This window comes from Archocentrus centrarchus, chromosome 19, assembly GCF_007364275.1.
Source record: "Archocentrus centrarchus isolate MPI-CPG fArcCen1 chromosome 19, fArcCen1, whole genome shotgun sequence".
Classification (NCBI taxonomy): domain Eukaryota; kingdom Metazoa; phylum Chordata; class Actinopteri; order Cichliformes; family Cichlidae; genus Archocentrus; species Archocentrus centrarchus.
This window is the reverse complement of record NC_044364.1, coordinates 29,314,814-29,329,880: the sequence shown is the minus strand read 5'-3', so window position 1 is coordinate 29,329,880 and position 15,067 is coordinate 29,314,814. Positions and strand designations below refer to the sequence as shown.

The following is a 15,067-nucleotide window of genomic DNA, read 5'->3' as shown; positions in this document are numbered from 1 at the left end:
ACAGAGGGGCTCTGTTGAATGTGGGCTTCTGAGGAGCGTATAAATACTGTCAGGTGTGGACATGGGAGGAGAGGCCTTTAATGGGTGCAGCTGCTTGCTGATTGGTCTTTGCCAGTGGGCCGGGCCGCAATAACACCTACATTTGTGTTGGTATTGAACGGAACATTAAATCCAGACTCGCGCTTACGCAATAGCTCTGAGGCACCACTAATAGGCGATAATGTCAGCAGAGACACAAGGAACAAGGAAAACAACTCAGAAAGCAAATGTTCTGTAACGCAGACATCACAATGTATTTTGAGGCAATACAACAAAATGCAGGAGAGGGAATGCATGTAATTTTGGCTAAAGGTGCATCGTGTATGGGTGTGTTTGGGATTTGCACATAAACATGGCATTTTCTAGCACCCTGAGCCCCTGGCAGGTAACATTCATCATGCTAGAATTGCAGTGCCCGCTTAAGGAGTGGATGTCCAAAAAACATGTCAGAAGCAGGAAATGATAAAGTTAGTGTTTGAAAAGAAGAAAGCTGTAAGGACATACTCGCTGAATGTGTGTTGTTCAAACCGTGGCTCTGCAGTGTGAGCAGAAACTGTGAATGAGCGTCACAGGAAACCAAAGAAAACATGTGCAGCTATCCCGACTTGAGTTTTACAGTTTAACTTTCATTTTGTGAGAACTTTCTGGCCGGCTTTCGCTGTTTAAACACGTTCAGGGTTAAAGGTTAGTTTTAGGGTTAAAGTTTAGGTCAGGGTTAGCGTGAGGGTTCAGCACTTCTTTGCTTAAATGTAGGAGTAAAACTGGCGACAGAGAACAACTTGTAGACTAAAAATATGTGAGAACTGCTTTTCAGAACAACCTCAAACCCAAGATCACATTTGAGCGAGTAGCCTGCAATACAACTGCTACGCTTAAAGCAGATAAAGTGAAGAACAGACAGACATACAGAGATTTCTTGAATTATTAGTTATATACCAGTAATACTCAACTAGTTTAAAATCGAGGCCATCATAGGATGCCAGCTTCCTATTTTCCAGTTCACCAAGTAAAACTGTGTTACTATTAGAAGAACTCTTAATATGTGCATTTGCAAGTAATTTCTTACCAGATTTAGGGGAAGAAGCTTTTGGTTTTGGGGTGCTTGTATTCTTGTGTGGTGCAGCAGGGTGCAGCTGGCTGTTGAAGGATGATAACTAAACAGAAAGAACAAATATTATTAGCATTAGTGCTACAGTAGACCACACAAGACCGCAGTGGAAGTCCCTGTCTATGTCCTAATTTACATACAATTCTAATTAGCCCCATGCAGTGAAGACTAAATTACAGTGTCCAGCACTGTAGCCTAAAAATGATTGAATTACTGATGAAGTTCTTGTTGAAAGGTTAATGAGCTAATCATTTCTACACTAAAGACAGCTTTAGAAGAAAAGGTACTAATATAACTCACAGTGTTTTCTGGGCTCTCTGGGGGCGAGGGTGAAAGATCTGATGAGCTTGAACTTGAGTTTGAGTTTGAACTGGAAAGCTCTGGTCTGGATTTAGCCTGAGCTGGAGCCGGAGCCGGGGCCTGGGGTGAGTTTGGGGCCACGTGACTCTTCTCCTGGGTCGGGTTGGGGAAACTGGTGAGTCCAACCTGTTGCGCAGGAGCAGGTGGAGGAGGGGTTGAAGGCATGGACGGTGGAGTGGCAGGATGGGGCCACTGTAGAGGACTGCTCTGAGGATAATTGGATCCATTCATTTGAAGCGTGTGCTCGGGGCTGTGGTAGACACTGTTCTGCAGTGGGATGCTCCCTGCAGGGTAAGGGGCCTCTGCTGGTGCAGTCTGGTAAGGTTGAGGGTAGACAGAGTGGTAACCTGGCTGTGGAGCCATATGACTGGATAGATGGGGGAGAAAGCCTGGATAGGAGGGTATCCCTTGAGTGGGAAGGCCTGCAGGAGGGATAAAAGACTGAGCCATGCTCATTGCCATGGAGATTACATTAGCTAAGGAAAATAGGGGCTGCGAGTGGGGGGGCCACATGGTGGGAGTTTGAAGGGCAGGAGGGGATATGTTAACAAATTCAGTGTTGACAGGACTTGAAGTCTCACTCAGAGGACTTGGGGAACTGGGGGTTGGGGATGGAACAGAAGGGAAGGTGGGATTACTGGCTACACGTGTGAGGGGAGGATGGATCCCGGCTGGCTTGGGGGAACCCGGAGACCCTGGATATGGGAATGGGAAGTGAGTGTGGCTCATAAAGGGCAAGTGGTATTGCTGGTGATTAGGGTGGAGAGATGTAGGGCGGTGGTGGTGCTGATTATGAAGAGGAGAACCTAGAAGACAAAGCAACAAGCAGAGCTTAATCCAAGATTTAAAGCAAATCATCTTAGACTAGAACAGAAAGACTTCATTGTCACTGTACAATGCCAAATACATTAAAATTAGGAGCGATGGTGTCATTTGTGCTCGATCCAGTGAGTCAAGTTCGATTGTATCTGTCGCTTCTGGTTTTGTCCATCCCACTTTTCCCCTCTCCCGCCTGCCAAGATAATCGCCACGAGGAGCACAGAGTAAATGTTTCCCGTCCTTTTAAATATTGGTTTCCATGGTGAACAAAGGCGTTTTGTCTGAAAGGATCTGACTATAATTGCATCTGATCGCTGGAGCAGTTGCACACCAGGCTTACATGGCCCTGAGGGATTTAGCATCAGTGGAGCAAGTGAGGTTTTTCATGTCAACATTTTAGAGGAGTTTAAAATGGGATGCACGTGTGCGTGTACACGTTTGTGCGTCTAGCTGTGAGATAAAAGAAGATTTCTACATCACTCCTCGGGGAATAGTTTAGGATGCCAATACCCGGCCCCATCCATTGATTGGTCTTTTACCTCAACAATGGCTCCACAGTTATAAACCACACCTCCAGTTGCTGATGATGCAAACCAGCCTCTACTTTTTCCAGGCTGATGGAAGCAGGTTAGGGAACACTCTGTAATGGTGGTGTGTGGCCAAGAAGATTTACAAAAGCAACCATGCAGTGGACGTCAAGCAGAGAAGGAACACAGGAGAAGAGGGAATGAGGATGTACAGATGGAAAAGTGGGTGCACGTGGAGGATGTATGTAGTTAAAGAGACTTTAAATGTCTCTCCTGTGGGCAGAGAGACTGACAGGGAGGGAACTTTCTTGGAAATTCGGCAGGAGTTTGTTCTGGCAAGCAGATGTTGCTGACTATCGCAGCACTACACAAACCTCATGCTTTTACAGCGACAGCATTCACAGCTCCCTAAAAGCTAGAAAGTGCCCTTCAGGTGAGGTAATTACCCAAGAGGCCCTGCTGCAAAGCAGACACAGACGAAGGCTTTGAGGTGTGGAGATGGTGGATGGCGCCATGTGAATGTCTGAACAATACCAAGAACTGGCTCTGAGGAGTGGAGGGGGGTTTATGAGGTAGCTGAGCTTTGCTTTGACTTATTCTTCGCCAGAGGACTGTAACAATTTTTCAGTGTGCTGAAACAGTAAACAATGCTAGGCCTCTTCACTCAGGGACCAGAGGGAGGGGTGGAGGGCCATTTACCTGGGGCGTTGTGGAAAGACTGTGAGCGTATTAGAGGTCGCACAGGTGAAGTAATGTCTGCACTGGAGACCTCTCCATTGGGACGTGGGGGAGAGCCACGTACCCCTACACTCGGTTTAGCCACACTGCAGTCTAAGACAAGACACAAACATGCACGAGTTGATGCTCATTCACAAGGATCATGCACAAAAAGATGCAGCACAAAATTGCAAGTTATTCCCACATGCAGCTCGCTAACACACACACACACACACACACACACACAGCTGATGGTAATTTTAGAATAAGAGGCTGATTCATTTTCAGATTCCTGTCATTTTTTTTATTATTAAAGAGCATCAAATCATCCAGTTTACCCATTAATGGATGAATTCAGTTCATCCGAAAACATGTGAAACTCACCAGGCAGTGAAGAGGACGAGTGTGTTCGAGGCAGGGTGTGATTGTGCAGGTCAGGCTGTAAAAGAGGACATTAGATCAACTTCAGTCTCTACTTCCAAAAACACTCTGATGTGCTGTTGTCCTGTATCTGATGTTATTATGTATGACTCATCTGCACTTCAAAAAGCTACTTCACAGATTTGATGATTAGCTCTAATAGGTGTTTAGGGGCCTGGCTGGAATACTGATGTAATCTATCACACAGCCTAAGAGAACACCTTCAGTTACTTCCATTAAGACGGTCGACTTAAAGAGCCAAGCTCCAAAAACACTGGATCCCCATCCTGCTCCTCCGGATCGTTCAAACTCCCATTTAGTAATTCAGGATTTCTGTTACAAAAGTTCAAGCTTAAGCTACAACACCCAGAGGATCTCTGCTGGTTACCTGTCTCAAACCGGACAGACTGCTGTGTTCTGATGTGAAATCCATGGAACGACAACTAAAGACACATTTGTGTAAACAAGCATCTGAATAACATTATTTATTTAGTCCTGCATTCATTTCTTTTGCTCATTTGAATCCAATTTCTTATTGTTTGCCTTTACTTAAAAGGTAAATTACATTTTTTTGTATTGCGTAAGTTTCCTGAGTTCATTTAATGTTATATTCTCTTCCCCTTTGACTTTGGATTGCTTTAGATTGTAAAACCAGTTATTTTGTGGCTCCTATCTGTGTAAAGGATTATATGAATAAACAAAACTGGAAGGCGCGGGCAAACCTGAGACCTGACCACAGGTGTATTAGGGAACTTGACAGTGTAATACAACATAAATTACATTACTGTGGTAAAGGTGGATGTGGAGACTCCAAGAGTTGCTAAACTAACGCGGTGAACAGTGCACAGCAGAAACTGCATGTCAGCAGTTTTTGTTTTATTCGTCCACTGGTGTGCAGAGTAAACTAAGAACAGCTAGACGAGCAGGACTTTCCAGGGATTTCATTTCCACTTATAGAATTAATTAATAGTCTCAGCACATTGCCCCACCTCAGTGTTACAAGAGCCAGAGCAGAGGTTGTGTAGATGGATGAGTCTGTGCGCTTCCTGACTTCCTGTTGGTCTGTTTTTGCTCTTTTCTTTTCATTCTATCTGTTTTTTCTTGTCAGTGTGGGATTGCAGTCACATCAGTTCTCAGTGGATGTGAGGGGATGTATCTACACATACAAGCAGGTTAAGTTTAAGACTTTTTAATACCGCTCTATAGAAATAGGAAGCCCAAGCTTATGATGGAAATATGCATGATAACTTAAACTCAACCATGTGAAAGTTTTTATACAGGTTTTATAATTGTGAGAAGAGAAAGAAAAATCTCATTATCTTCAACAACATCCCAAACACAAAAATCTGAAACACTTTTCAACTACAGCACGGCGTAGTTTAGTGTAAACCCAGACATCTGTGGGCCAACATTTATCCCCCAGCAGCTCTAAATATTGGTGGTTGGATTTTAGATTTTTTTTTTAAATTTAATATACAACCATTAATTAGTGAAAATATAATGCATGGCCTTAAAGATGAGCCAGATAACCTGTGAGAGAGGAGCCGGAGACATTTTGTCCATTTCAGAGTCATTTTGTGATGGGGGGGGTTGGAAACATGATACATAGACGGCGAGTAGTGGTTACAGCTCCACTGTGCCTTTTTTTCCCCTCATAATGTCTCTGATCATTTTTTACCAAAAGCATAAGAATGATTGATTCTTTGTGTTCTACAAAGTGGAAAATATCCTGGCAGAACAGACACTTCTTTTCCCCAAGTGGTCAAGCTGTACCTGATTATAAATGAGGTCATATCTCGTACAGGGACTGCACTGCTCCAACAAGTCAGTTCATTTTACAGTTTAACAAAAACCTGATTCATAAAAGCTTAATGCACCCAAGCAAAATTATTTTACCCACTCACTGTGGGCAGATATGCTGGAAACTTCATTATGCTGTTAGCAGTGGAAAGGATTTGTGGTTATGGGAACAAATACAAAACAGGAGACATATGATTTAATGTCTTTTATGATATTAGTGCTCTAAGTGAAAGCTCTACCTCAGGTGGCTTAAAGAGCACTTAAACCTTTCGTTTTAAAGGGCAAACCTCAAAGGACTGTGGACAGAGAGGGTTTCCTTATTACCAGGGGAGAAGACTCTGAGGTTTTCCCATTTGTTCCAGATTTATGGGTCTGTCTTTGATAAGCACAGACATATGATGTAATTTACAACAATCAGCACTGTAAAACAAAGACACTTCCTTTATCTCTCAGCTAACAATGCTGTGGTGCAGATTTATGGAAAGGAGCAGGTGCTGCTGCTGACCTGTGAGGACGACAGCGAGTTAATCCCTCCGTGCAGCGCAGGCTGGGCGAGCCGGTGGCCGCTGGAGTGGACCGGCTGTTGTTTGGCAAAGAGCGCCTCGGCCCGTTTGATGATGTCACCCAAGCGGTAGATAAAGCCCTCCTTCTCCGATGGCAAAATGAACTCGTTGTGCACCTAGACGGCAAAGAGGGCAGTGGAGAATGTATTCAGATAGTTCACTAATTCAGAAATACCACAAAATTATACTTCATTTAAAGAAAATGCTAGAGCACTGTAGGTACTAACAGAGAATTCATAAAGAGGGGGAGAACTCCCACTCATAGGAGGAGCTCGGCAGATAGTCCCGAACTAACGGGGCCTTTCGAGCTGCAGCCAAAAAAAATGACAGAAATAAAATTTTCTTTAATTTTTCTTTAGGTTTTAATAGAATGGTAAATGGTAAATGGACTAGTTCTTATATAGCGCTTTTCTACTCAGTCAGAGCACTCAAAGCGCTTATACAACATGTTTTACATTCACCCATGCACTCTCATTCATACAAGCACTTCCATGTTTTACTAAGCTAAGTGCTTTTAATTAGCTAACATTCACACGCATTCATACTCCGACAGGACGGTCGGAGAGCAACTTAGGGTTAAGTATCTTGCCCAAGGATACATTGGCATGTAGCCTGGAGTAGCCAGGAATCGAACCGCTGACCTTCCGATCAGTAGGTGACCTGCTCTACCTACTGAGCTACAGCCACCAGTGAGGTCCAAATAACAGATTTTGTTCATTTTTATTTTTCTCCCCCCCACAGACATCACACCAGAACTGGCTTTACTTTCAGAACTTGGCATCACGGCAGAGATTCAACAAGCTGCATTTCTCAGAGATTTTGGTCCATGTTGACATGACAGCACGACACATTTTTCACCTGCACATCCACGATGCAAATTTCCCGTTCCACAACATCCCTATGGTCTTCTGCTGGGTTGAGATACGGGTACTGTGGAGGCCATTTGAGTACAGCGAACTCATTGTCATGGTCAAGAAACCAATCTGAGATCTGAGCTTTGCGACACGGCGCCTGCTGATAGCCGCCATCAAAACACGAGTTCACTGTGGTCATAAAGGGATGATCAGCAACAATGCTTGGGTAAGCTGTGGCAATTAAAGACACTCCGTTGGTACTAGGGGCGCAGAGTGTGGCAAGATAAGATTGCCCACACACTACAACACCACTGCCAGCCTGAACTTTTGAAACAAGGCAGGATCTACGCTTTCATGTTGTTTACGCCAAATTCTGGGGCTACCGTCTGAATGTCTCAGCAGAAATCGAGACTCATGGGGCGCCCGGGTGGCTCAGTGGTGGAGCAGGCGACCACATGCATATGGCACAGGTTCGAGTCCCGGCCTGTCGCCAATTTGCCCGCGTGTCTTCCCCTGTATCTTTCCCCCATTTCCAGTCTCCCTCCATTGCCGATAAAAGCCGCTGTGGCCAAAAAAAGAAATCAAGGCTCATCAGACCAGGCAACATTTTTACAATCTTTCATTGTCCAATTTTGGGGAGGCTGTGTGAACTGTAGCTTCAGTTTCCTGTTTTTAGCTGACAGGACAGAAGTGGCAGCTGTGTGGTCTTCTCCTGCTTCAGCGATGCTCTTCCACACACCTCGGTTGTAACAAGGTACATAGAAGGGCAAGAGGTATGCTTCCTGCAAGCTCAAAGCAGCGTGGGCATTCTCCTCTGACCTCTGAATGCATATTTCCTCTTTTCCAGACCATTCTCAGTAAACTCTAGAGATGGTTATGTCAGAAGAGCCCATCTGGCACCAGCAATCACGCCACTTAAATCACCTTTCTTCACATCCCGTCATCTTTCTGAGGCTCGCTTTGAGCTTCAGCAGATCGCCTTGACCACATGTCTCCATGCCTAAATAGATTTTGAACCATTTGATTTGATGTCATCCATTCAATATTTAGTTTGTTTAATCTTTTGAGCTGACACAGGATTTTTTTTTATGCACATATTTTGTTTGACATGTTTTTTCTGTCTGGTTTTAGAAGAGTGTGGATCGCCATATTTGTTGGTTTGTTTCAGGGTGTTTGTTTTGATTGTCTTAATAAAAATACTGTTGAATAAAAATCATGATGAAAAAAAAGGAGATTTTATGAAAGAGGACCCTGTTGATCCTTTTATCAATTGAGACTAAAAGCTAATTATTGGCATTACCATGACAGCAGAGATGTCTTCTGGGTTATCTCCATCCAGATCGAACTTGAAGGTCACCATCTTGTCATTGTGCGTCTGCAGCTGACACTCCACCACCCGGTCCACTTTATCAGAGAGCTGCAGAGACAGAGAGGCTCGGTGGTGATGACGGGGCTGAATGCAGGAGGAATAATATGTTTGTGCACATGTATGAGAGTCTACTGTAGCAGCGTGTTTAGGCATATGTGGTTATCCACGATGTGTTTGTCTCTGCAGCCAATCCAAACAGGCTCATTAAACGACCACAGAATGTCCTGATCAGAAGAGTAATGCACTGTGGTTGCTGGGGGAAGAGCCGCATAGCTACTGATAACATTACATAACCAGGGTGGAGCCTCACCACTCGCTCATAAATAAACTTCCTCCGCTAACTCAGTTCAGGCCGCTTTGATTTATTTGTTTATCATGTGCAAAAAGAAAAAAAAAGGATTTGCTGTGCTGTAATAAACATCTGATTTATTGTACCCCGATGATGCGAAGCCTTGAGCGCGCCCTCCTCCTGAACAGTTTCGCAGCCGTTCGTCTCGCGGCCGTTTTCTCGCTCTTCTCCGATAGGCCCTCGTAGCCGTCGCTCAGGCTTGAAGTCACATCAGAGGCGTAGCTGCAGAGAAATAAATCAAGTGTGTTAGAAAACACACCCTAACCAACCACTGATAAATTCCTGGTAAAGCAATTTTAAAGTCAATTCATCATCTAGAACAAAAGTAGAGATTTGACTATCCACAAGGGCAGATTATCTTGGCATCGCACACAGGAATAAACACCACTCTGAAGTGTCAGAGTCCTGATGTGTTACTGTGGCACGTCTCTTGGGTGTAAACAGTCAAGTTAAACAATACAGTCTCTCAGAAGCCTGTTAAGAGGCTGTAAGAAGCTGATGCTCATCCAGAGGAAGTGACATGTCTGTGTGAGCGGCAGCGTTTATCCAGCGAACAAGTTTTAGGTTTCAGAGAACTGCAGAACAGTCAGCACATTTTATAAAAAGCTTTGGTTCCGTTAATTGCATCTCATGGGCCTTTTTTTGGACCGCTGTGGTCACAGACTCCCCTCCATCCACCTCCCCAGCACAGGCTGCAAACATTTACAGGCACCCACCCGTCTCTATTTAAAAACCTCCGCCTCACAGGTAACTTTAGTTCACCTTCAGACACTGAGCACACAGAAATCAGTCGGAAAAAAGCAAACATCTGTGGTGCTACTGCAAACAATTGTTTTCTTTCTTATTTGTGACACGCAGTTTGGGTCATCAGTTATCGAGGGCTTTTCTCTGAGGAATTAAGCAACTGGGAGTGTGTTCTGTATGCTCAACAGTGCATGACGAGGCTGTTGCAAAACACGACAACCACTCTTGACGTTTGTTTCAGTCTATAATAGACAAGTTAGAGACTGTCAGTGCCTCACAATCAAAAAAAGGAACTAAGATGACTGTGAAAGACTATTTATTTGTTCTAAAAAACCTTTGATAAATCTGTAATAAGCAGAATTCATCGTCTTTGATCAAACATATTAGCTTTAAAACAACTTTAGGTCAGAACTGATGCATTTTTAAAGACATAAGGCATTTTTCTCATATTCTAAAAATGGCCTTATATCCAAGGTGAGCAACACTCACACACGTGAACACACTGCACTCCCTCACTGTGTGCCACTCACTAACATCCCACCAGCAGAGAAAACAGGCTCTCTACAACATCTGAGACCCAAACTCAGAAACCTTCCAGGGTCCATTCTGCAACCCCACCGACGTGGAGGAGGAAGAGTTACAGAAGGAAGATTCACACTGAATTTAAGGTATCTTACTTAAATGAGGCAGGAACTGCTGAACTCCTCTGTTCTGTGAAAGGCAACAAAAAGGGGAGAGAAAGGCCTGACAGATTTACCTGTCCACAGGGGAGTTGAAGCCACTCGTGGGCCTTGAGTTGATGTTGTTGGAGACAGCAATACTCTGAATAGGAAACAAGGACAGGGAAAAAGAGTGATTTCATTTTCTTTTGTACTTACACATGATGGTAGATGGGGAAAGAGTTTCCTGAAATATTTAGAACAGCTCTCACTGCTAATGCCTAAATGTAGCATTTTTTGGACACATCATACCATGAAATACAAAAGGTCAAAGTTTGATTTTAAGACTGAATTAATGGAAAATTTCTCTGATAACCTGTCAGGAAAAGTGCATGCATTAAATACTGGAAACACCTATCACGATAACTTTTTCCACAGTCTCATTTAAAAGCACATGAACTCACTGAAAGCAGAAAAATGGCTTCCAAGTGTGACCGAGGTACAATTGAGTAATTACAGCTGCTAGCACAGTTTTAAACTCTTAATCTTCCTAAAAAATTTATCCAACTACATAAACCCAAACTGCATCTTGGGCTAAATGAGTATAAAATAAAATAGGCGCTGACGTGAAGACAAATATTTAATTAATCCCCTCATCCCTGACTGGTCACAGCAGATGACTGCCCCTCACTGACCCTGGATCTGCTGGAGGTTTCTTCCTGTTAAAAAGGGAGTTTTTCTTCCCACTGTTGCCACAGGCTTGCTCAGAGGTCATGTGATTGTTAGGGTTTGCTTCTAATATTGTGGGGTCTTTACCTTACAATCTAAAAGCCCCTTTAAAGCAGTTCTTCCCTTTAATTTTTTTAAAATTATGTGCAGCACTGGGTTGGACAAATTACAAGACCCCTTCTTTCATTACAGTCTTGAAAACCCTCCTCCTCTCCACCACCCTGAGCCTTCTACTTTGATAACAAGCTCTTTATTGAAACCACTCACCGAGGGGAAGCGGAGGGAGAGCCCGTTTACGGCGGGGGTGCTGGGATGCGTGGCGGGAGAGGTCGCAGGCATGCTGGTGCTGCCGGTCTCCAGTGGATCCTGAAGCCCAGAGGAGCTCAGATAGCCGTCTGTCTCGCAGTCAGCTGTTTCAACAAAGCACATCGGCCATTAGCACATGACCCACTGCGGCCTGAAAAACTGACACAATTTGTACCCTACGCATTCCCGCACACATCTCCAATGACCCCAGGCTGAGATATACAAAGCACATAAACAGGGAAAAAAAGGACTTCACTGTGGAATCGATCTGGGTGCATTTAAATGAGATCAGATGGATGCACGAGGCAGTTTTTAAAACAGAAAGAAGCTGAGAAACATTCAGCACAGCACGTGTGTGCACCATGAGATAAGACCTACAGGGCCTGAATTATTCCTTAATTCTTCATTTTTTTTGAAGGAAAAAGTTTACATTAATATTTTTCATAACACTGATTGATTTTCAAACACGATGCACTTTTTTGGCCATTGTTCTTGCACATTGCACCTTCACTGTGTTATGCATCCTGTGAACACTCAAACATTCAACCTTTCATGGTACATGGATGTGATATCAGGCTGCTTACAGTTAGCAGAAGACAGGCTGTTGTGGCGGACGTGAAAGTGCTGGTCAGCCTCGGGCTCCTCTGGCTCTACAGGGTAGTGGGTGCTGACGCCAGAGTCCACAGAGCTGGTGACGGGGGACAAGACCGGGGCCAGCGGTGTCAGAGGTGGGACAGGGGAATCTGCTGCACCAACATCGTTGACTCTGGGCGAAGGCGGCTGGTGCTCAGGTTCTTCCTCTATGGCTTCTTGCATCTGCTTTTTCTTCCTCTCCTCCGCCTGCCGCTTCAGTTTCTCTCTCTGACGCTTGATGGCCGTCACTCTGTCCCGTATGGCCTTTGCTACCAGTTTGAAGTCTGCTTCACACACAAAGCCAAGCACAACCTGCATAGCAGCACAGAGAAATGGTCATGGTACAACACGTGTACAATGAATACTCCCCGGTGTGCTGATGAAACAAGTGCAGGACTGCTGTTGTTCTGACATTAAGGGACAGTCTTTATAACACACACAGGCTTCACTCTGTAGACATTTTGGCATCTTTATCAGCTTCCCGTGACGTCCAGCTCAGCAGCGTGGGACACTCAGTCCATAACCACCTCTCAACACGTAGTCAGATTACAGCAGATCGGCCTGACTCGATGTCCCCTGCTGATACCAAATTTGATCTTGATGAAAACTACCACAAAAAGGTAAACAAGTAAGGAATTGTATTTTGTATTCTCATTAAAAGTGACCTCTATGGTTGGTCTCTGGAGGGCATGAGGTTTTGTAACAAGTGTAGGAGCCATTTTAATATTAAAGACGTGACTACGGCCGCTTCCTGAGAGGTGCTCTCACATTTCGAACCACTGATAATTAAATGCCGAGCTGTGACATTGACACAGTACACACGGTGTTCTCTTTATGGGTCACGGTGGATTTCAGTGCTTCTGCTGTTGCAACAGAGCCGTGAACCATAACGATGTTGAGGTGCATCTGGTTTCACTTGTACGGGGAAGATACAAAACACATACAGCTCTTATTAAAGTGGGCCTGTTAAGCTTTTCCAAATTTCCTGTCACATATGTGCTGTTCCAGTGGAGGATGATCATATTAAAGTCGGAGTATGTACGAGTGAGCCGACGAGTCAGGCTTCAGATTACTCTAAATGCTTCGATTCAGACCATTTTGTCTACTCTTGGCTCTGTATGATGTCACAGAGAACGGATATCCTCACTCACCTGCTTTAAACCTGCTGTTGGTGAGGGACAGCTGTCAGGAGAAAGCTGGCTTAAAGGAAGAGGAGCTAAGACGGTCCAGTATGAGATAAATAAGGGTTATTTTGACCAGTGAATCATATAAAAGCTTCCCCAGTAGCGTCGAGTAAAATTACAGATCTACAAAGGTCCTCTTTAAACAGCTCCTAGAAATATTACAACTAAATCCACTTTAGGCTGTCTTTCTAATCACAGCAGCTTCCAAATTAGGTGAATTCATTTTTGTAATGAGGGCTCCACCCTTCCTTCAGAGAACCTAAAACAAAGCTATTATCATAAATCAAGACTGGGACAGAGAGAACATGTGGAGGCTGGCTGAAACCACCTCTATCTGCTGATCTGGAATCAATTACTCAATTTCCTCACGAACATGTGTTACAAACTGGATCAGTAAAGCAGTAAAAGTTGACCTCACAGGATCTTGTCTTCGTGTGCCAACCTACCATCTCCTGGGCCACCTCCTCCGGCACGTCTTTGTAGAGCTCGAAGAGGAACTCAATGGCGTTGTTGTCCTTGTACTTCCCGTGGAGCTTCTTGGTGTCGTCCATCCGCAGCCACAGCTTCAGGCCCGACTTCACCATGTCGTCCTCCTCTGCCAGCTCCACGTGCACGCCATTGTTCTCCTGGAAGAAGGGGTGATCCAGAAGGTCCTGAATGGTGTACCTATACAGAGGAAGCAGTTTGTTTTAGAGCTGACATTGTAAAGTTACTTTCTTTAAAACAGCCACAACTGGGATCCCTTCAGTTTTTAGAAACACATTTCAGGATGTCTGCAGGTAAAAAGAAATTTCATTTAAGACTTTTTAAGGCTGTTTGTGTCATTTGGCTATAAATGAAATAAATCATTAAAAAAAAATTAGTTCCTGGAATCTATTTACTTTTTGTAGCAAAAGGCATTAAGCTAATACACCTCATTAGCTTATTGATACCATTATCATTTTCTGCATAAAAACATCCTGAAAGGTTTAGTGGAACTAACAAGAAGCTATAAAATTTTTTAAAGAACCAGGCAAATTTTATGACTTTCTACATGCCAGTGCTACAGTATCGTTTGGCCTGTTTACACTGCTGGCAAACTCACATACTTCATCACACTGAGAACAGTGAAGAAAAAAAAAAGGGGTTGGTCAATGTCGTTTATATGCTAAAAAAATGGGTCATTTTAGCCTGTTGCTTCATGGTTACTAGGCAACACATTGACCTCATAATATCTGATATATGTAAGAACCTTCGAGGCCTAAGATGCACCTGTGTGCCAAGTTTGGTTACTAAACTCCTGATGGTAAACACACACACACAGACTAGGATGTAAAAATATTTAATTTCTTTTAAGGAAAATGAAATGATGTCATTGCATGAAGTTTCATTTAAATCAATTCAACTTGGATATAACACATGATAAAAACTGTGGAGTTTTCACCTCCTGGAGGGAGAACCACTGATATCTTTTTATTTGCATCGTTTGGGCCATTTTAAGGCTTCTTAAAGTCCTGTAGACGTCCTCTATGTGCATTCTGCAGCACAGTGGTTTTTACCTCTCGTCTTTGTTCATGCGAATGCAGCCCTCGATGATCTCCTTGAGTTCTGGCACTTTGACCTTGTAGAAACTGTCAGGTTTAATGCCCTGTGCGAACAGAAGAGAACACCGAGTTTAGGTTTAATAAGAAGTACAGGAGGCAACATGTTGAAGTATTTCTTTATTTTCATACAGACTGGAGCTTCAAGCAGAATAAGTTAGCAACAATGATCTCCTCCCACAGTTCTCCTTCTCAGAGGAGCCAATCAAAGCACAAACAGCAACTCCCACCAGCCTCTCATGTTCAATCCAACATCTGCTTTGTGACTTCTGCCACTGGCCAGCATGACAGTCGGCTTTGGGATCAT

At 43.9% G+C, this 15,067-nt stretch overlaps 1 protein-coding gene across 2 annotated transcripts in view; it reads right to left on the bottom strand.

The window, feature by feature from the left end:
• The window catches only part of wnk4a (WNK lysine deficient protein kinase 4a), a 45,029-nt gene that overhangs the window by 5,586 nt on the left and 24,376 nt on the right, over positions 1–15,067 (bottom strand). The window contains exons 6-17 of one of the 2 annotated variants that reach the window (XM_030755884.1): positions 14,719–14,807; positions 13,627–13,846; positions 11,948–12,308; positions 11,325–11,467; positions 10,427–10,491; positions 9,012–9,147; positions 8,508–8,624; positions 6,296–6,469; positions 3,955–4,009; positions 3,553–3,684; positions 1,448–2,313; positions 1,106–1,193 (exon numbers count right to left, since the gene is read on the bottom strand). In XM_030755884.1, coding sequence (XP_030611744.1) covers positions 1,106–1,193; positions 1,448–2,313; positions 3,553–3,684; positions 3,955–4,009; positions 6,296–6,469; positions 8,508–8,624; positions 9,012–9,147; positions 10,427–10,491; positions 11,325–11,467; positions 11,948–12,308; positions 13,627–13,846; positions 14,719–14,807 — 2,446 coding nt within the window. The remainder of the gene's footprint in view (positions 1–1,105; positions 1,194–1,447; positions 2,314–3,552; positions 3,685–3,954; positions 4,010–6,295; positions 6,470–8,507; positions 8,625–9,011; positions 9,148–10,426; positions 10,492–11,324; positions 11,468–11,947; positions 12,309–13,626; positions 13,847–14,718; positions 14,808–15,067) is intronic. The other variant, XM_030755885.1, reaches the window with a different exon arrangement.